This window comes from Nicotiana attenuata, chromosome 1, assembly GCF_001879085.1.
Source record: "Nicotiana attenuata strain UT chromosome 1, NIATTr2, whole genome shotgun sequence".
In the NCBI taxonomy this organism is placed as follows: Eukaryota; Viridiplantae; Streptophyta; class Magnoliopsida; order Solanales; family Solanaceae; genus Nicotiana; species Nicotiana attenuata.
The window spans coordinates 3,908,864-3,929,179 of NC_031989.1; the positions used below are offsets into that span (position 1 = coordinate 3,908,864).

The 20,316-nt window shown below is 41.4% G+C and overlaps 1 protein-coding gene across 1 annotated transcript in view; it reads right to left on the minus strand.

Moving 5' to 3' along the window:
- Positions 1–3,407, minus strand: part of LOC109225570 (plant intracellular Ras-group-related LRR protein 6) — a 13,325-nt gene extending 9,918 nt beyond the window's left edge. Inside the window, exons 1-5 of the mRNA XM_019390317.1 lie at positions 3,266–3,407; positions 1,088–1,151; positions 856–992; positions 691–777; positions 539–614 (exon numbers count right to left, since the gene is read on the minus strand). Coding sequence (XP_019245862.1) covers positions 539–614; positions 691–777; positions 856–992; positions 1,088–1,151; positions 3,266–3,330 — 429 coding nt within the window. The 5' untranslated portion in view covers positions 3,331–3,407. The remainder of the gene's footprint in view (positions 1–538; positions 615–690; positions 778–855; positions 993–1,087; positions 1,152–3,265) is intronic.

Here is a 20,316-nt window from a genome sequence, read left to right on the forward strand (position 1 = left end):
ATATATATATATATATATATATATATATATAAAGCTGCGACACTATCATTAAATTTATAATTTTGCATAAGCACCTTATTAATTTAGCTCCGCATTACTTACTTTACTTATCCCAAAATGGAGTGTTTTTTTACAGCAGAATATCAGTTTTGGCTTTCATTCGCTTCAGATTAAAGAACCGATATGTGTATCATTGCCATTTATTTGCAGGCTTATTACACGCAACTGCTGAAAACTACACACACGAAAATGAATTATCTATTTTTCTTAGGAAAAATATCTATTTAAGAAAACATTAAGCATGGGATGTTGCCCCACTAGCTCTTTGTGGGTAATAATAAGAATAACATCAGATAGCCATTCTCACAGATGCCCTTCTAGGAGTAGAAATTCCAAATATAAGGTGGCAAATAATTCACTAAGATATGCAAAATGACTGCTGTATAGTGTTGAAAAAACAACATAAAAAGTTCAGCATTTTAATCAGAAAGATGTTTTCTTAATGTTGTAACATATCATTAGAAAGATGAGGTGCTACCTTGAGGTCTGATAACTCCACACATCCTCCAAGGGAGTTAGGGAGATCATTTAGTTTGTTGTTTGAACAATCAAACCTGGAGTCAGTAGATATTTAATAGGAAGTAGCAATTCAAATGTTATTTAATACATTGGTGAAATGCTCAAACATACTTGACTAGAGAAGCTGCTGTTCCGATCTCTTCTGGAATGTTCACTATCAAGTTAAATGATACATCTAAGGACTTTAGCATATGAAGCCTAGCAGAACAAAGAGAGAAGTTGTTTAAATCTCTGGATCAGCTTTCATGCAAGATTGAAGATGTTAAAAAGACATACTCTCCAATAGCAGCTGGAAGATAGGTTAGCTTGTTGTGACTAACATTTAGCACTGACAATAGAGGTAAATTTCGAAGGTCTTCCTTCAATGTTTCTATGTGGTTATGAGCCAAAATCAGCTTCTGTAGCTCCACGGCCTAAAAAAAAGTAGAAGGCAAAAATTTGCAACAGAGTTAGAAATTCTCAAGGAGATAAACCAGGTGCCTAATGAAGTAACGAGAGATTCATATACCTCCCACCACTTCTCATCCTCACTGGCTGCATCCAAACTTTTGTATACATCATTGGGCACCTCACTGTACATGAAGAAGCTAGTCATTTTCCTACTTTCTCTTACGGATACAAATCGACCATTTATTTATTTCTCTTCTTAACAAACATTAAGATATTATAATCTTGAACTTATTATCTACATAACAAGTACAGTGGTCATTCAATCACCTTGCTGGCGCCTAAATATAACTGAAGAAAAGCAATATGAAATGTCTTGGCATAATGTAAATATCAATAAATCAAGAGTTAACGAGTCAGATGCATAAGATACTGCTTCCTTTGTCCCAGTATTTATTTTCCCACATTAGTTATTAGACATTCCAAAACATTGTCCAAATTCAATAATGAATATATTATACTATTTTTTTAACTTTCCGACGTTAGCCTAAACATAAAACACTATAGCACCAGTGTTTTGAGCTTCTCTTATTCTGCATCATATCTTGATAGACAGGGCACAATGTTTATATTGTTTCTCATAGAAGGGAGTATAAAACTACTTCCTCTTTGAGAAGTAATGAGAAAAAAATAAACAGGGATAATTAATGATCTTTAGATTTCAGACATAAGTCGGTCAATGTTCCCTTTCCTTGACTTTTCAAAGAAGAATAAAATTATGGTATGGAGAATACGGAACTAAATTATGGTATGGATAGAACTGAACTTTTAATCCCATATCCAACTGTATTTCTATTGTCCCCCTATAGAACATGAAGCTTAGAATACCTTATGAGCATATGGCAACATCTATAATTTTCCATTTCACTGAACATATGGATAACGGTTAGCCTTTTGAAAGTCTAGTTGTATTTAGTTTTGTATGTAATTCAAAGTTGATGTTTGAAACCACCGAAAGCCAGTATTTGTGCATTTGATCAACAGATGATTTCAGGTTAATCACTAGCTCATCTGGACTTGAACAAACCACATTGACTTGAGGAAATCTAAAAGATCATTATCCTTATGGCAATTCATCAGAATAGAATGCATGATCGTAAGACCATTAAAGCCATCTCTTTATCCAAAAAGAAAAAAAAAGGATGATTACTCTCAATGTCCATTGCAATCTCCTCCACCCTTAATAATGTATCTAAAAGTAATAATGTACTTACAAAAGAAAAGTCACGGCCTTTCTCCTATCCAAACGTACATCATTCGACGCAGCAGCTATTGTTTTTTGTCTTAGAGTCATTAGACATAAATCTTTTCTGGCACAATGGTGTATAAAGGAAAATTTTATATCTTGAATCCAAAAAAATAACAATATTCGTCTTCATTCATGATTGAAGAATTGTTGAAAACATGCCACTGCCTTTATTCTCTTCACTTTAGCCTCACATTCTCTTAAAAATCAAACAACTTTGTGCCCAAAGATAGATCATTAACATTTCCATCTACCATGATATGTATACCAAGTACATTCATTTCTTTCAAACCGTAATTTCCACGAGAACCAAGTTCAATATCAATTTTTTTTTAAACTTTAAATATTGAGTTGCACCAAAAAGTGTGGCCTAGTGGTCGATGAAGTGGGGGAGGAACCATGAGGCCTTAAGTTCAAATCCCAGCGGAGAAACAATAGGTGATTTTTCCTCATCTGCCTATGCTTGATTGATGGAGGTAGCAGTTCCTAGTGGAATAGTTGAGGTGCGCAAAGCTGGCTCAGATATCACCGTCATAAATTGACGGTGTATAAAGTATTTGCACAATCAGATCACTTAAAAGTAATTGCAAGTAACTCTATTTAACAGAATTAATTGATAACCTAGAATAAATGATAATTGACCTGCTATAACAGGTTAAATTACACTGGTATAAGAAATTCATTACATTGTCAATGTATATAACTTAAATCCTTAAATCTATATTGAATTCATAAATTTTTTAATCAAGTTCTGATAAAACTGTTCATCGGAGTACAAATAAGTCCAGAATCGTTAATGATCTTTCATATCCTGGGTCCTCACACAACATTATTACCAAAAAAATCGATTTCTAAGCTTCTAGAATGTTCTAATTTCACCGTTTTAAGCACAGTTCGAACAGTAAATTGGATCTTTTTTAAGAAAACGGAAATGTATAAATCAACCGAATATAAACAAAAAATGCGAGAAGAATAGGAGAATTAGGGAGTTGCCTGAGTGAGCGATTCGATAAATTAAGAGAACCGGAAGTTCTCGCAGCTTTCAGGACTCGATCCATGGCGATTGATTCAGATTTGTGTGGAGGGAGAGAAAAAATATTTCATGAGTGCTAAAGTCTAACAGCTTGTTTGGATGGTAATTCCCCTTGTATTGTATTTTATTGTTATCCAAAACAATATTTGTTTTGATTCTTTTATTAAAATTGGTTATTGTTGTGTTGTATTGTTAAATTTATTATTTCGAAATAATAAAAAATCCTCTTTTCTTGAAACAATCTATTTGGGGGTGGTATTGTTTTCTATTTTTCTTTTTAATTATGCCCTAACTTATTACTCTATAATTTTATTTTATCCTTTACCTTTTTTTCTATTTTAACTCCAAATCTCCGACCTATAACCTACTTTATTTTTTTCAATAACTTCTGCCACCAATGTTATGTTTTGTCACCTTCCGTTTTACTTTTTCTCCTAATTTGCTTTTAACTCAATCTTAGTTAGTTGTGCTCCTTCGTTTTGACTTTTTCCGTCTCGCTCCTTTGTTCTGCTTTCTTAAGGTGTTTTGCCTTTTTCTGTTTTGTTTTTTTAAATTATTTTTATGCATAAACTAATAAATTTAATATTTAAATAATTGAGGGTATTTTAGTCAACTTATCAGTTACAGTACAGTACGATACAGTCAAACATTTTATTTATATAACGATACGATACAATACAATACATTATAAAAAGATGGGAAACAATAATCCAAACAGAGTTAAACTATAACTAACAAGATATCTCTAGAGCCCGTTTCGTAAAGTGTAATACCATTTGGTACTTAAGTACTTTAAACTGGAAAGTGAAGACTTTGGCAAAAGTTCATTGCATTTAAGCTGTGGTAATTGACAATAGATATATGACACGTGGTCATCCGAACGAAAGACGCGTGGAACCTAGGATAGGGATGACCGACATAGCTATTTCGCTTGTCATCGGAAGGGATAACGCTCATAAATGTGTATTAAATGCTTTGCACCCGGTAGCATTTAATAAAGAATATTCTGCAGCATTAAGTACGATAGCCCATTACAGAGAATTTAACATTTATGTTCGCCGTTACATCTTCATCAATGACCCTCATAATTGATATTAAAGGAGGGCACGATCCTAGGACATCCTTCCCTAGACACAACTATAAATAGTGAGCTCAGTTATCATTGTAAAGGACACAAATTTTCTGGCTAACTAACACTACATTCTATACAAATCTTAATATAATTTTACTTTCTTGCTTTTGATCTCATCATTGCTATGCCCGGAAACCTTGTTCTCGGAATTGTCATTTCTGCCATTCCATCTACATTCTAAGGCTAAGTATTGTATAATTCTTCAATTATTTTATTATTTCAGGATCAAATTAATTCATTTATCTAGAAACAACGTATAAATTCAACTATACCATTTTACGAATAAACAATTTGACGCTCAACGTGGGACCTAGACAACCGTGTAATTAAATTGATTCTTGCCTTTTTTACTAATGTGCTTTGATTATTTTGTCTTATAAAAAACCATAAGAAATGACAGATAACACCGTTAACAACATGCACAACCCCTCAGATTCGGGGAGATCAGCCTCACTTCGAGGACTCAATCATGATACTCATAATGAGGGAATGATGTCACACGGGTGCATGACAGACAGTATCCTCGACGAGTTCAGGAGGCAACTCCCAATGATGCTAATGAGGAGCACGTCGTTGATGTGGTAAGGGTCTTACAAGAACAACAGCCGATCATCCTAGGCCATCTCACGTGTCAGGACAAGGTTATGACGGAGTTAAAGCAGGCACTGTCGGGTGCTTCGAATAATGCAAACAGACGAGATCCAGTTCCTCCCGGTGTCCCCACGAATCAAACAACGCAAAGGGTCGACAACAACACTCCCAGGGATGAAGTTGGCTCCGACGGAGATGGGGGGAGCGGATCCGGTCTCAATAACGAGAACGATCCTTTCAAGAACGAACTTTTGCGGTTTATGAGGGAAGTAAACGCCCGCATGGACCAAATCCTGGGCACGCCACCAATACTGAAGGGCCTGAATTCAAAGAAGTGTACCCAATTGCCGTACAAGCGAGTGCGGCACCAGAGTTAATCCCAAAGCAATTCAAATGCCTGAAGTGCCAAAATATGACGGAACTTCAGACCCTCATGAGCATATTACCACTTACACGACAACGATAAAAGGAAATGATTTAGTGCCTCACGAAATTGAATCTGTGTTGCTAAAGAAATTCGGAGAAACTATCACGAGGGGAGCTCTGACGTGGTATTCATTATTACCCGAGCATTCCATAGATTCCTTTGAGATGCTCAGGGATTCTTTCATCAAGGCACATGCCGGGGACAGGAAAGTACAAGCCCGGAAGGCCGATATATTCAGGATTGCGCAGGGAGAGTCCGAGTTACTACGAGAATTCGTCACCCGATTCCATAAGGAAAGGATGTTGCTCCCGGGTGTCCCGGATGAATAGGCGGCTGAAGCATTCACTAAGGGACTGAATCCGAGAAGTTTAGACACTTCCCGGAAATTGAAGAAAAGCCTGCTCGAGTTTTAGGCAACGACTTGGGCAAATGTCCACAACCGGTACGAGTCAAAGATAAGAATCGAAGATGATCAAGTTGGCTTTCCATCGTCGACCAAAGGACAGGAGAAGAATAAAGAAAAATCAAAAGATGACTAAGACGCGGACAAACGAACTTCGAGGGGCCGATTTTTGCCATACGAACGGACCGAAGACCGTGGCAGAGGCTCCCGAACATCATACAAGTTCACCATTGATAGAAGGACCGATCGCGGGTGGAACAATATATCGTTACAGGATAAGGAAACGTCGGGGTCTCGGGATCTTTCTTACCCCAAGTTATCAGAATATATCAAATGATTGATGCCACGGTCGGGCACGAGTTAATGAGTTTCCTCGATGCTTATTCTGGGTATAACCAAATCAAGATGAACCCGTAAGATCAGGAAAAGACTTCGTTTGTAACTAATTTTGGTACATATTGTTATAATGTGATGCCCTTCGGGTTGAAGAACGCCGAAGCCACTTATCAACGGCTTGTGAATAAGATGTTTTAAAATCAAATAGGAAAAGCTATGGAAGTTTATATAGACGATATGCTCGTTAAGTCTTTGAATGCAGGTGACCACCTCAAACATCTTCAAGAAACTTTTGACATCCTGAGGAAGCATAACATGAAACTTAACCCCGAGAAATACGCGTTCGGGGTTAGTTCTGGTAAATTTTTGGGGTTTCAAGTCTCACAAAGGGAAATTGAGGTAAACCTCGATAAAATCAAGGCCATAGAAGATATCCTGGATCAACTATCGAGCGTAAAGGAAGTCCACAGGCTCATGGGAAGGTTGGCAGCTTTGAGCAGGTTTATTTCCCGGTCGTCAGAAAAATGTCATCGTTTCTTCGCATTACTCAAAAAGAAAAATGATTTCGAACGGACACCAGAGTGCCAACAAGATTTGAGGGATTTGAAGAGGTACTTATCAAGTCCTCAATTGCTCTCAAAACCAAAAGAAGGCGAAATATTGTTGGTTTATCTCGCGGCCTCAGAAGTTGCGGTAAGTGCGATTTTAGTCCATGAGGACGAAGGTACGCAATCACTCATTTGTTATGGTAGCAAAATTTTGACGGAAGCAGAAACTCGCTACCCACATTTGGAAAAATTGGCCTTAGCTCTTGTAGTTTCCATTCGGAAGCTTAGGTCCTACTTCTAATGCCACCCGATAGCCGTGGTGACTACTTTTCCTTTGCAGAACATCCTCCCATAAACCCGAGCTCTTGGGCAGATTGGCTAAATGGGCAGTCGAAATGAGTGAATTCGACATTGAATACAAACCAAGGACTGCAATTAAGTCACAAGTCTTGGCTGACTTCGTGGCCGATTTCTGTCCGGGACTGCTGCCTCTGGCAACCAAGGAGGCACCCACAGTGTTGGAATCGACAGGAGTTTGGACCTTATTTACGGACGGGGCTTCCAACGTAAAAGGGTCCGGACATGGAATAGTCTTAATCACGCCTTCGGGAGAAATTTTGAGGCAAACCATTAGAACGATCCGTTTAACTAACAATGAAGCAAAGTCTGAAGCTTTGATTGCAGGACTTGAATTGGCCCGGGGACTTGACTCCGAGGTCATTGAAATCAAATGTGACTCACAGCTGGTGGTATATGATCGGCTCCAACCCTGCACCACTATATAATGGTGAGGAGTGGCCGATGCAGCTTTTACCCGAAAGGTCGGAATCGATATCCACATGGAGTTAATATTGATTAGGAGTTGAGTTTCTATCTAATCTAGCTATGCGTGTTGCTTTTAATTACACTTCTAACCATGCTTGGATTGGTTTCTAATCTACGTTTAATGCTATTGATTGCTGAAAGTAATCTAAGTACAATATTTTTATAGGAGTTTTCTCAAGTGATAAAAAGCACTAGGGAAGTGACTTTCACCTAGGCGAGTATCTAATGGGATCTAGAGTTTAGGACAAGCTTGTTATGATTGGGGTCGTGATATAACCATCATACATAAGTGCTCACTCTATACCTCTCGGTAGTTTGAGTGACTTTGCCCGATTTGGCTTTCTCAAGTCCAAATGAGTGTTCATGCATAACAAATGATGTTGGCACAAGTCGGGTATTACTATCTCTAGATTTAACCCTTTAATTGGGGCTATCAATCTCTTGAATGCACCCCAATTCCTTGTTAGCCTAATTTTCCTAGACTTAGTCTCTCTTTCTCAAGAAGAGTCTAAGTTATCAAGGCACGAATCAGTGTTTGCAACCACCAATTCTACAATTAAAGCATGAATTAAGCTAATTATCACTAGCCTATAAACAAATAAGCCCTACAATTGAAGACCCATTAAATACCCACACTAGGGTTGGGTCACAACCCTGGCTAATGGGTTTAGATACTCATAATTAAGGTAGAAATCAAAGGTGGAGATGAAATATAAGCCATAAAAGTTGATTACAAGAATAAAATCTAAGAATATAAGCTAAAGCTGCTCTAAAATTACTCTAAGTGGTAAAGTATGGCTGTTCACGAGCTCACTGATACAAAAGATAACCTAAAAATGTGAAAAAGATCTATTTATACACAGCTAAAATTACTGGACAAAAATACCCCTACGGAGGTTCTGCTGTGAGTGAAATACTGAGCGTCTCGGCGTATGGACTTTTGCGGCCGCGCAAAAACAAGTGCGGACCGCATTTTTTCACTTTTGTGCTTGGTTTGGACTTGATTTCGCGGGCAACGTAAAAGTTACAGCCTCCGCATTAGCATCAACCGCGGCCGCGTAATTTTGACACGGACCGCGCTCCTCAGTCAGGCTCAACTTGCAGGGTCTCTGAACTTTGATCAACGCTCTCAGCGGAAATACCACTACGATCGCGTCAGGTATTCCGCGGCCTCGCTTTTTCATCGCGGGCAGCGGTCACTGTTGTCTCCAAATTATCTTCTCTGAATCTCACTTCCATGGACCGCGTAATTGTGGCCGCTTCAGCGGTGGACCTTACGCGACCGCGCTTTTCCATCGCGGTCAACGCTTCAGTCCCAGCTTTGAACTTGTGCAATTTTAACTCCTTCATGATTTGATTATGGCTTTCTTGCCTTATTTTGACCAAACCCTATAGACAAGCACATTAAGTCAGTTTTCGGGAATACTTTAGTCAGTTTTTAGGAATACTTTTACACATTTTGATCGAAAACCTAAGCAAAAGAGAGCATAAGATAGGCTAAAATCCATAGTTATCAACTCCCCCAAAACTTAAGCTTTTGCTTGCCCTTAAGCAAACAAAGTAATTCCCACCTCCACAAGATAAAAGAAAGGAAAATTTCAGTTGTCCTAGGGTGACTTCATCAAGCTTGCCCCTTATGTAAATCACCACTAATGTAAGCTCACTCAACTTGAAATCGTATAGGGCTTTTACGGGAATGTAATGAAGGCTTTTGGTTCAAGGTAGGATATATCGGTCTATGAAGGTTTCCTCTTTCCTTAAGCACTTCAGTATTCTCATTTCGGCTCACACTTTCTTGACTCTTTGAGTCATTTTCTTCTTCCTTAGGGGACTAGAGAGACACACTGTCACTCTTTCTTGTTCATGATAATCATTTTTCTCCTTTTCTACTCATTCCAAGCCTTTCATCATTGCTTCCATTGAATCCCTTTATTTTTCTATACTATTCACTTTTTTTTGACTTTTTGGCTTTTCTTTCTGTTCTTTTTGCCTTTCATTTTCTTCATTTTGTACCTTTTATCACTTTTACATTTCTCGTCTGTCCCCCCAAACTTATGCTTTTGCCATTTGTGCTAAGGAATGATTGGGTGCCAAGAGAGGGTCATTATAGAACGGATAAAGGTGTGTATCATGGTTATTGAAAGAACAAGGCTTCGGCTCAACGGGGTTGACTAGGGATATCATATTTGGGTGGCTATGGATGCTTTCATGTATCAAGTTGGATGAAGGAGAGCCCATATTCATTTTTCAAGTTGAGCTACACTTAGAATTTCGCCTAGACAAACATTCGGGGCAAGTTCTAGACTTATTGGCACGGGACTTGGACTTGCAAATTAAAACCTCACCTCAAAAGATATTGGATTGGTAAAGAGACAGAGTCGAGGGCCCACAACAACCCTAGCTAAGATTGAGCAACACAAATGGCTCCAAGGAGCCACTCGATGATTGTTTAGTCAACACAAGAGTCTAAAGGTCACAACTAGCACCATTCTTTGCAAATCAACTTGTTTCTAACCATAAGGTCAAAGGTAAATGTGCTAGGCCCAAGTGAAGCTTTGCCTGAGACACTTTTATTCATTACTACTATTTACACAAAAACATAAAGAAAATGGACTCAAACCCTTAAGAAGGTTGTCACGCCATCCATCATCGGGAAGAGCCACCCGGTTCACACAAATTCCACCTTTGGAAAGAACCGTGGCATTAAGAACGCCAAGTCACCAAAGTCTTATTGATAACGAAAACTTGTAAAAGTAAGAAGCTACAAATTGAAAAAGAAACTACTAAATGAAATAAGAAGCTACGCTATTAAGGAAAATTCCAAAAGAAGTTATAAAGTAAACTACATAAAAGTAAAATGAATATGTACAGTATGGGGTTGAGACGAATATACATAAAAGGGGAATGAATATATACATGGAAAGGTAACTTTATATACATACCAAATGTAGAAAAAATACGGAAAAAAGTGCGATAAGTAGAAAAAAAAAGAAAAAAAAGATAGTATCAAGGTTATTACAGATCAAATATCTGAATCATCATCAAAATAAGGCCACCCCCAAATAAAAATTAGCATTGTCCTCAATGCTATCAGCAAAAATAGAATAGGGGAAGGGTAGAGAGTAAAGAAAAATCCCTATGATGCCTTTGTCTGCATGGGGTCACTGGATGGGTCCTGTGGCTGGCCTGAGTCACCTCCCTCGGGGTCCTCCAGCTCAATCTCCAAACCCTTAGTCTAGGGAATCACTCCTCTTCTCACCGGTTCTCTGTCAGCCTCCTGTTCTGGTCCCTGTGCTAGCTGAACTGTCTGTGCTGCAGGGGCAGTTTCTCCCATAAGGAGATCCATAGGAATGTCACCGGTTGAAGTAAACTTCTCTATCTCCTTCTTTAGCTCTCTTTGACCCTTCTTCACTTTCCTCACTTGTTTACCCAGTTCCTTGATTGTTTTCCCATAAGCAGCCAGAGACTCCAGAATCTTTGTTTGGTTGGCGAGAATAGTCTGCAATGTTTCCTCCACTGATGGAGGTATCTGGGGCTGTGCTGGAGCTGCCTGAGCTGCTACTGCAGTGGATAAGGCAGATAGCTTTGATGTAGCTACCTACATCTAATTGTTGATGCCAGCCAATGTCTGGTTGACCCTCAGAGCAGTCTGAGGGTAAGATGACGAAGAAGGTACTGAAGTGGGAATAGAAGCAGATGGTCCGGAGGAAGGATATAGCATGGCAGCAGACGAACCCTCGACAGTGGAAGGCTCGGAACCAATGGCCACACCCCTGGCTCTTCAGACTGGCCAGTGGAAGTGGTGGCTTTTCCCTTGGACTTGGGGTTGTCCGGACCCTGAAGGCTGTACCAGGAAAATGGCCTCTTTGGCTTCACTTTGGTGTCAAAGTCCCTTCCTTCTACTTCCATGTCCTCTAGGTACATGGTGAGGAAGTTTGGGAAGGGATATGAGCTATCATCCTTGCCAACCGCTCTGGTAATCACCTTGGCCATAATATTCCCGATGTTGATTGGGTACCCCGCCATGATATTTCCGACAATAATAGCCCGGGAGACCGCCATATCACTGTTATGCGTATTAGGGTCTAACCGGCTGCACACAAAAGTAGACCGCCCTTTTGCTTCGAAGCTTATAGTGTTCTTGTAGATCGGGACCCCAGGTGTCAGCCAAGCTGGAGTAGTCCCAGGAATAGCAATCACCGATGCAAGCCAAGGGCGGGCTAACTCATCCATAGCCACCTTCTCCAGATAAAGGGACTCATTCTCATCATTGAACCCAGCATAGTCATTAAAAGTCTTGCCATCAAACATAATTATCTTGTTGCGGACTTTGGTAAAATATGTACCCTTTTTGATGTGGGCGACATTTGCATAGAATTAATTCCTTAACCAAGTATTCATTGGCATCCGGTAAGTTACTGGTGAAGAACTTCCACCCCACTCTCTCGTTGAAGTGCCTCTTGACATTCGGGTTGTGGGGTAGCAAATCCCGCTCAATGAACACCCTCTCAAGTGTAAGTGACCTTGGAGGCCACCACTCCCGAAACTTGTGGTAGGCTTTCTCACTCACAAACCTGTCTTGCCAGATCACAGGGTTTCTTGATCTCACCAATTCCCCTGTCTGGGTGTCACCACCCCTCCCGTCGTCCGGGAATCATCATCATCAATGTTTACTCGGCTTTGTGGAAGCTGGAGCTGCAGCACTTGGGGTAGGAGGTGTAGGTGTATCACTATCTCCCGAGCCCTCAGAAGATTCGGATGATAAGGTGGATTTATCTATGAGGTGGCGGGGCTGGGATTGTGCCTCTTGTTGAGTCTGTCCAACTTCCCCTTCTGAAATCTCCCGAGAGGGGACATACTCACTGGTCTCTGAAGTGTCAGGAGTGGGCCTCTGGAGGGTTTGTTTTTTTCCAGTGAGCCTTCTAGGATCTAGGGGTGCAGCTGGTTGTTTTCCTCTCCCCCGGTCCCTGGAGGACTCTTCGCTCCCTTGTTGATTATGTTGTGCACCTTGAGATCTAACCATTGTCTGCATAGAACAAGGCATGAAACATAGTCAGAACAAGGTATCAGTCATTTGATGCTAAAACATTGCAGATAGAAATAAAGCATTGCAGAGGACTTGCATACAATGCCTCTCAGAATCAGGCTCCACTGACAGCGGAAAAAGAGGCGCGACTGCGAAAAGGCAATCGCGGTCCGCGCGAAAAGGAATGCGGCCGCGAGATGTTGGGGATCAGACTACCCATTCTATGAAGCTGAGGTACCGCTGAGAGCGGAAAAAGGAGGCGCGGCCGCGAGACTTGAAACGCGGTCCGCGTAAAAGCGAACGCGGCCGCGAAACCAATTTACCAACTCTCTGAAACTCATTAATGCTGACCGCGAAAAAACAGACGCGGCCGCGTAAAGGCAACCGCGGACCGTGGAAAAAGCACTGTGTCCGCGGACCTACAAATCACTCAGTTCTCACGCAGCATGAGCGCGGACAACGTAATTTGGACCGCTGTCCGCAAAATTCTACAACCACTTGGGCATTTTTGACTTCTCTTAGACCTAGGGTTTCACTTTTGTAGCCATTAACAGGTATCATGAACACCACTAACCTCTATTAGGCTTGCACAACAAGTATCCTCATGAATTTTTAGCATCAACTAATTAACAATTAATTAACCCTAACTAAAAAGAAACAGTAAAATACAGATGAAAGAAAAAAAAGGAATAAAATTAACACAATTATTTGAGCATACCAGTTGTGAGATGTGTAGTAAAAGACTGACTCTTGAATAATTGAGATTGAAAGACCAACAATATAAGGATGAACAATGCTTCTAGGTTCAGTGGGAGTCTAGGGTTCGAAAAGTGTAAAAGGAGAAGGGACCTTCTATTTATACTAACAGTACACGGACCCATAGACCTACCCGAGCGCGGTCCGCGAAATTGCACCACGGTCCGCGCTTTTACCTTATTGATGGGCTGTTACCAAGAGAGAGCCGCTGAGAGAGGAAAATCAAGCGCGGCCGCAAAGGAGCACCGCGGTCCGCGAATTTTCAACTGCGGACGCGAATGCAACTTCAGAGAGTTGCTATTTTGGAATTTTCAAGTCCGCGTCCGCTGACCATTTACGCCCCCACGAAAGTCTTCCGCTGACCGCAAAATTTTAAGCGCGATCAGCGTAATTCTCACACTTAGGCAAATTTTTCCCAACAACAGTCCTGCACCGCACAAACTTCACAACAAGTTAGTCTAAAACAAAGCCTACACTAAGAAGAAAATCAAAAAGAAAGAAAAACACATGGGTTGCCTCCCAAGAAGTGCCTGATTTAACGCTGCGGCACGATGCAGGTTACCATCAATCACTTGAAATGGATCATTGCCACCACGTGGCTATCATCAAACTTGCCAAGATAGTGCTTCAATCGGTGCCCATTAACTCGGAAGATTTCACCATTTTTGTTTTTCAAATCAAGAGCACCAAATGGAGTTACATGCACTACTTCAAAAGGGCCACTCCATTTTGACTTGAGCTTTCCCAGAAACAGTCGTAACCGAGAATTGAACAGAAGAACCAAATCACCCTTCTTGAATTCCTTGCTCCGTGCATATTTGTCATGTAAGTACTTCATCTTGTCCTTGTACAAGGACGAGCTGGAATAGGCATGAAACCTAAACTCATCAAGTTCATTTAGTTGCTCTACCCGGTGATTTGCAGCTACATCCCGTTCAAGGTTTAACTTCTTCAGCGCCCACATGGCCTTATGTTCTAACTCAACTGGAAGATGGCATGCTTTCCCAAATACCAACCGGTACGGAGACATACCAATTGGAGTCTTGTAAGCACTCCTGTAAGCCTACAAAGCATCATCCAGTTTCTTTGACCAATAAGTTCGGTTTGCATTGACAGTTTTTGACAATATGCTCTTTATCTCCCTGTTGGAGACCTCAACTTGTCCACTAGCCTGGGGATGATAAGGGGTTGACACTTTATGATTGACACCATACTTGGAGAGTAAAGTATCGAAGCCCTTTTTGCAAAAATGAGAACCCCCATCACTAATGATCGCCCTAGGGGTGCCAAACCTTGTAAAAATATTTTTCTTCAAGAAAGCCACTACACTCCGTGCCTCATTGTTAGGCAAAGCCATAGCTTCAACCCACTTGGAAACATAATAAACAGCAACCAGAATGTACATGTTACCACATGAACTTACAAAAGGTCCCATGAAGTCAATGCCCCACACGTCAAAAATGTCAATCTCAAGAATAGTGGTGAGAGGCATTTCATCCTTCTTGGAAATTCCACCAGCTCTCTGACACTCATCACATCTCTTCACAAGCTCACTAGCATCTTTATACAATGTAGGCCAATAAAAACCACAGCTGAGAACCTTAGAAACAGTTCTCGCCCCACCATGATGACCACCGTAGGGCGAGGAATGGCAAGCATCAAGAATACTCATTTTCTCCTCTTCCGGAACACATCTCCAGATCACACCATCATTACAAATCTTGAAAAGATAAGGCTCGTCCCAATAGTAATCCAAGCTATCCCATTTAAGCTTTTTCCTTTGGTTAGAAGAGAGCTCACACAGGACAATGCCGGTCATAAGAAAGTTAGCAACATCGGCGAACCAAGGCATACTATTCAAAGATACGGAGAGGAGTTGTTCATCCGGGAATGAATCATTACTTTCGAGGCCATCATGGGGCATCCCCTCCTCATCCAAGCGGGACAAGTGGTCTGCCACTTGTTTTTCACACCCTTTTCTATCAACAATTTCAAGGTCAAACTCTTGAAGCAATAGAACCCATATCATCAACCGAGCCTTAGAGTCCTTCTTTGTCATTAAGTAACGGAGTGCCGCATGATCAGTATGAACAATCACTTTAGCACCCATGAGATAAGGCCTAAACTTTTCCATGGCAAACACTATGGCTAGCAACTCTTTTTCCGTCACCGTATAATTAACCTGGGCATCATTCATAGTTTTGCTTGCATAGTACACCGGGTGAAATATCTTGTTCACCCTTTGGCCCAAGACCGCTCCTATCGCAACATCACTTGCGTCGCACATAAGCTCAAAGGGTAAGCTTCAATGGGCGCGTAATAATAGGAGTGGTTGTAAGCTTGTACTTGAGAAGCTCAAAAACTTGCATGCACTCTTCATTAAACACAAATCTTGCATCCTTTTCCAACAATTTGTACAAGGGATTCACCACCTTTGAGAAGTCCTTGATGAACCTTAGGTTAAACCCCGCATGCCCAAGAAAGCTCCTAACCCCCTTGACGGAAGTGGGGGAGGAAGTTTTGAAATCACTTCAATCTTTACCTTGTCCACCTCAATACTGTGCTTGGAGATCTTATGGCCGAGCACAATGCCCTCCTCAACTATAAAGTGGCATTTTTCCCAGTTAAGAACAAGATTTGTCTCTTCACAACAGGCAAGCACCTTGTCAAGATTCTTCAAGCATTCTTCAAAGGAGTCACACACAACAATAAAATCATCCATGAACACTTCCAAGAAGTCCTCCACCATGTCCATAAAGATAGACATCATACACCGCTGGAAGGTAGCCGGTGCATTACACAAACCAAATGGCATCCGTGAGAATGCAAAGGTCCCATACGGGCATGTGAAGGTGGTTTTCTCTTGGTCCTCCGGTGCAATCAAAATCTGGTTGTAACCTGAATACCCATCCAAAAAGCAGTAGTAGGCATGCCCGACAAGTCTATCCAACATTTGGTCAAGAAAGGGCAATGGAAAATGATCTTTGCGGGTCACTTTATTCAGCTTTCGATAGTCCATGCATACCCTCCATCCGGTGACAGTCCTAGTGGGGATCAACTCATTTTGCTCATTTGTGACCACAATCATACCACCCTTCTTCGGCACACATTGTACCGGCGAAGTCCATGAACTATCCGAGATAGGATACACAACCCCTGCATCTAACCACTTGATAAATTCCTTCTTGACGACCTCTTGCATAGCGTCGTTCAACCTCCTTTGGTGTTTCACGGAGGGTTTGGCATCATCCTCAAGTATAATCTTGTGCATGCAAAAGGTGGGGCTTATCTCCCGAATATCAGCTAGAGTCCATCCAACTGCCTTCTTCCTTCTTTGGAGCACCTCAGGGGTGGCATCTACCTGCACGTTAGTTAAGAACGAAGAAAGAATAACATGTAAAGTTGAACAAGGGCCCAAGAATTCATACCTGAGGTGTGAAGGCAAAGGCTTCAACTCCAATACGGGAGGTTCCTCGATTGAGGGCTTTGTTGGTGGAGTCTTTCGGTTCTCCAGATCCAAGGAAAGTTTCTGGGGTTCATATGTGTATGAACCCATTCCTTGTAAGGCATTGACATACTCTACCAAGCCTTCATCCTCAGTCACATAATGGTTCAACAACACAGCTTCCAAGGGTCCTCCACATTTATCATAGCACTGGTTTCTTCAACAATCACCTCGGTCACAAGATCAACAAAGGAACATACTTCGTTGCTATTGGGCTGCCTCATTGATTTGCAGATATTGAACACCACTTTTTCATCACCCACCCGGAAGGTGAGCTCCCCTGCTTCCACATCAACCAAAGCCTTCCCTATATCTAGGAATGGTCTCCTCAGTATGATCCGCACCTCATAGTCAACCTCGCAGTCCAGAATCATGAAATCCGCGAGAAGTATGAACTTGTCGACCCGCACAAGAACATCATCAATAATACCGAGCGGCCTCTTCATTGTTCGATCCGCCATTTGCAATCTCATTGAAGTATCTCTCGGTTGACCAATACCCAAAGTTTTGAATACAGAATAAGGCATCAAATTTATACTTGCTCCCAAATCACACAAGGCCTTTGCAAAATCCGCACTCCCAATGGTACATGGAATGGTAAATGCGCCAGCATCTTCAAGCTTTGGAGCCATAGAATGCACAATGGCACTCACTTGATGAGTCAATTTGATGGTTTCATAATTCATAGATCTCTTTTTAGTGACCAAGTCTTCCATAAACTTGGAATATCCCGGCATTTGCTCAAGAGCTTCCACCAAGGGCACATTGATCGACAAGCTTTTCATCATCTCAATAAACTTCTTGAATTGGTTTTCATTCTTTTGCTTTTCCAGTCATTGAGGGTAAGGCGGAGGAGGCCTTGGGAAGGGAGCCTTAACATTAGGCCTTACCGTTTCCGGTATGTCTATCACGTGTTCCCTAGACGGGTTCACGTCATTTTGAGTCTCCTCCTCATTGTCATGAATATCAATTCTCACTTCACCAGTCAAATTCTCTTCACTCACTTGCTCATCAATTATTGGATCATCATCATTTTGCACTTCAACCTCATCACTCACAACTTCCTTTTGCTTGGAGGTACTTGCTTCACCACCTCTACTGCTCCTTGTGGTCACCGCCATTGCATGGGCAGTATTATTCCCACCTTTTGGGTTTACTACCGTGTCACTAGGTAGTGCTCCCTTAGGGCAAGTGTTCAAAAATTGCGAAATCTGGCCAAGTTGGACCTCCAAGTTTCGGATAGAAGTATTATGGGACGCCAACTGGGCATCGGAGTCGATGTTTTTCTTCATCATTTGCTCAAACATCAACTCAATCCTTCCTATCTCATTATTTGACGATCTAGGACCTTGAGACGGAAATGGAGGCGGGTTGTTTGGTTGTTGATACATCGGAGGCCTTTGAAAGCCCGTCCCCGATTCCCTTGATTACCGTTATTCCAACCCCCTTAGTTGTTGTTTCCTCCCCAGTTGTCCTGGTTGCCCCAATTCTGATTGTTGTTCCTTCAGTTGTTTTGGTTGTTGTTGTTCCCACTGTTCTAATTTCCTTGTTGGTTTTAATTCCCCCAATTTCCTTGGGATCTCCACTGTTGTTGTTGATCCAAAACCTAAGCAAAATAGAGCATAAGATAGGCTAAAATCCATAGTTATCAGTATATCAGGTATATGAGATCTTTGACGCTAAAGAAGAACGCATGCAACGATACTTGATAAAGGTCCAGGCTCTGTTGGCATGATTCCAGGAGTGATCAATTACTCATATCCCAAGGGATGATAACACAGAAGTAGATGCGTTGGCAAACTTAGGATTACTAACGAAAATAAAGGGAACAGAGTCCGGGGCGATAGTATAACTGGCAAACTATGTTCTGGATACAGATGGTTACTACGAGGTAATTCAACTAGTTTGTTCTGGGACTAGAGAAATGAAATAATCGACTATCTCGAGCACGGGAAGTTGCCTGAAGACCCAAAGCATCACGACATTACGCGCCAAAGCTGCACGATACAGCTTCAAGAGAGGCCAGTTGTATAGAAAATCTTTCCAAGGCTCGCTGGCCCGATGCTTAGGAACATCCGAAGCTAACTACGGCATGAGAGAGTTCCATGAAGGGATATGCGACAACCACTCGGGTGCAGATTCCTTGGTGTTGAAGTTGGTACGGCCAGGATATTACCGGCCCCGCATAGAACAGGATGCCAAAGATTTCGTACAAAAAATTGATAAGTGCCAGTGTTACGCACCACTAATGCATCAACCGGCAGAACCCTTATATTCGGTTCTGTCCCCGTGGCCGTTCATGAAATAGGGGATAAACATCATCGGACCGCTGCCACCGGCTCCCGAAAAGGTAAGAAATCTTTTAATTTTGACTGACCATTTTTCTAAATGGGTGGAAGCAGGTCCTTATCAGAAGATCGGAGAACGCGAAGTGGTCGATTTCTTGTGGGAAAATATAATTTGCAGGTTCAGAATAACAAAAGAGATAGCATAAGAAGGTGCAAAAGTTAAAAAGTTCCCCGAAGATTTGAAGATAAAAAGGATCACGTCTTCACCTTACCATCCGAGCGCAAATGGTCACGCAGAATCAACGAACAAAGTGATTATTCGAAACCTCAAGAAAAGGTTGGAAGCGGCAAAAGGTAAATGGACCGAAGAATTGCCCGGAGTTCTATGGGCCTATCGAACAACGACAAAATTGAGCACAAGAGAAACTCCTTCTTCTCTTGTGTACGGTGCAAAAGCTCTAATCTCGATGGAAGTAGGAGAACCTACTTTGAGATATTTCCAGGCAAATGAAGAATTGAACAACGAAGCAATGTTGATAAACTTGGAGCTTCTTGAGGGACGCAGGGACTTGGCGCGTGTAATAATAGCAGCTCAAAAGCAGCGAATGTAGCGGTATTATAATCAAATAGCCAACCTCCGTTATTTCAAAGTAGGAGATTTGGTTCTAAGGAAAGTAACTCAAAATACCCAGGATCTCAACGTGGGGAAGCTGGGACCAATGTGGGAAGGTCCCTACCGAATTTCATCTATCATTGGGAAAGGTTCATACGAGTTGGAGAACTAGAGTGGAGACAAATTTCCTAGCAATTGGAACGTGGCACACCTTAAAAGATATTATTGTTGATGAACATTATCCAGCGGAAAGTATGTGCTTCACTCCTTTTCACTTTATTCAGTTTTTGTCCCAATAGGGTTTTTCTAACAAGGTTTAACGAGGCAGTGACAGAAAGTATACTACGAAGATAACAACAGTAAGACCTTTAATAGCAAGGGCAAATAAGCAAGCTTCCACTCGGGGACAGTTAGATAATCTTTGGCTTTGTAGCAAATTCCCATTGAGAAGTTAAGTTTGCTATTGAGAAAAGGTTACACGACCGTTCACGAGCACAAACCAATAGAAGATTGTTAGATAGTATTTTGCTTGATACCATAGATTCATGAGGGAAAGTAAGG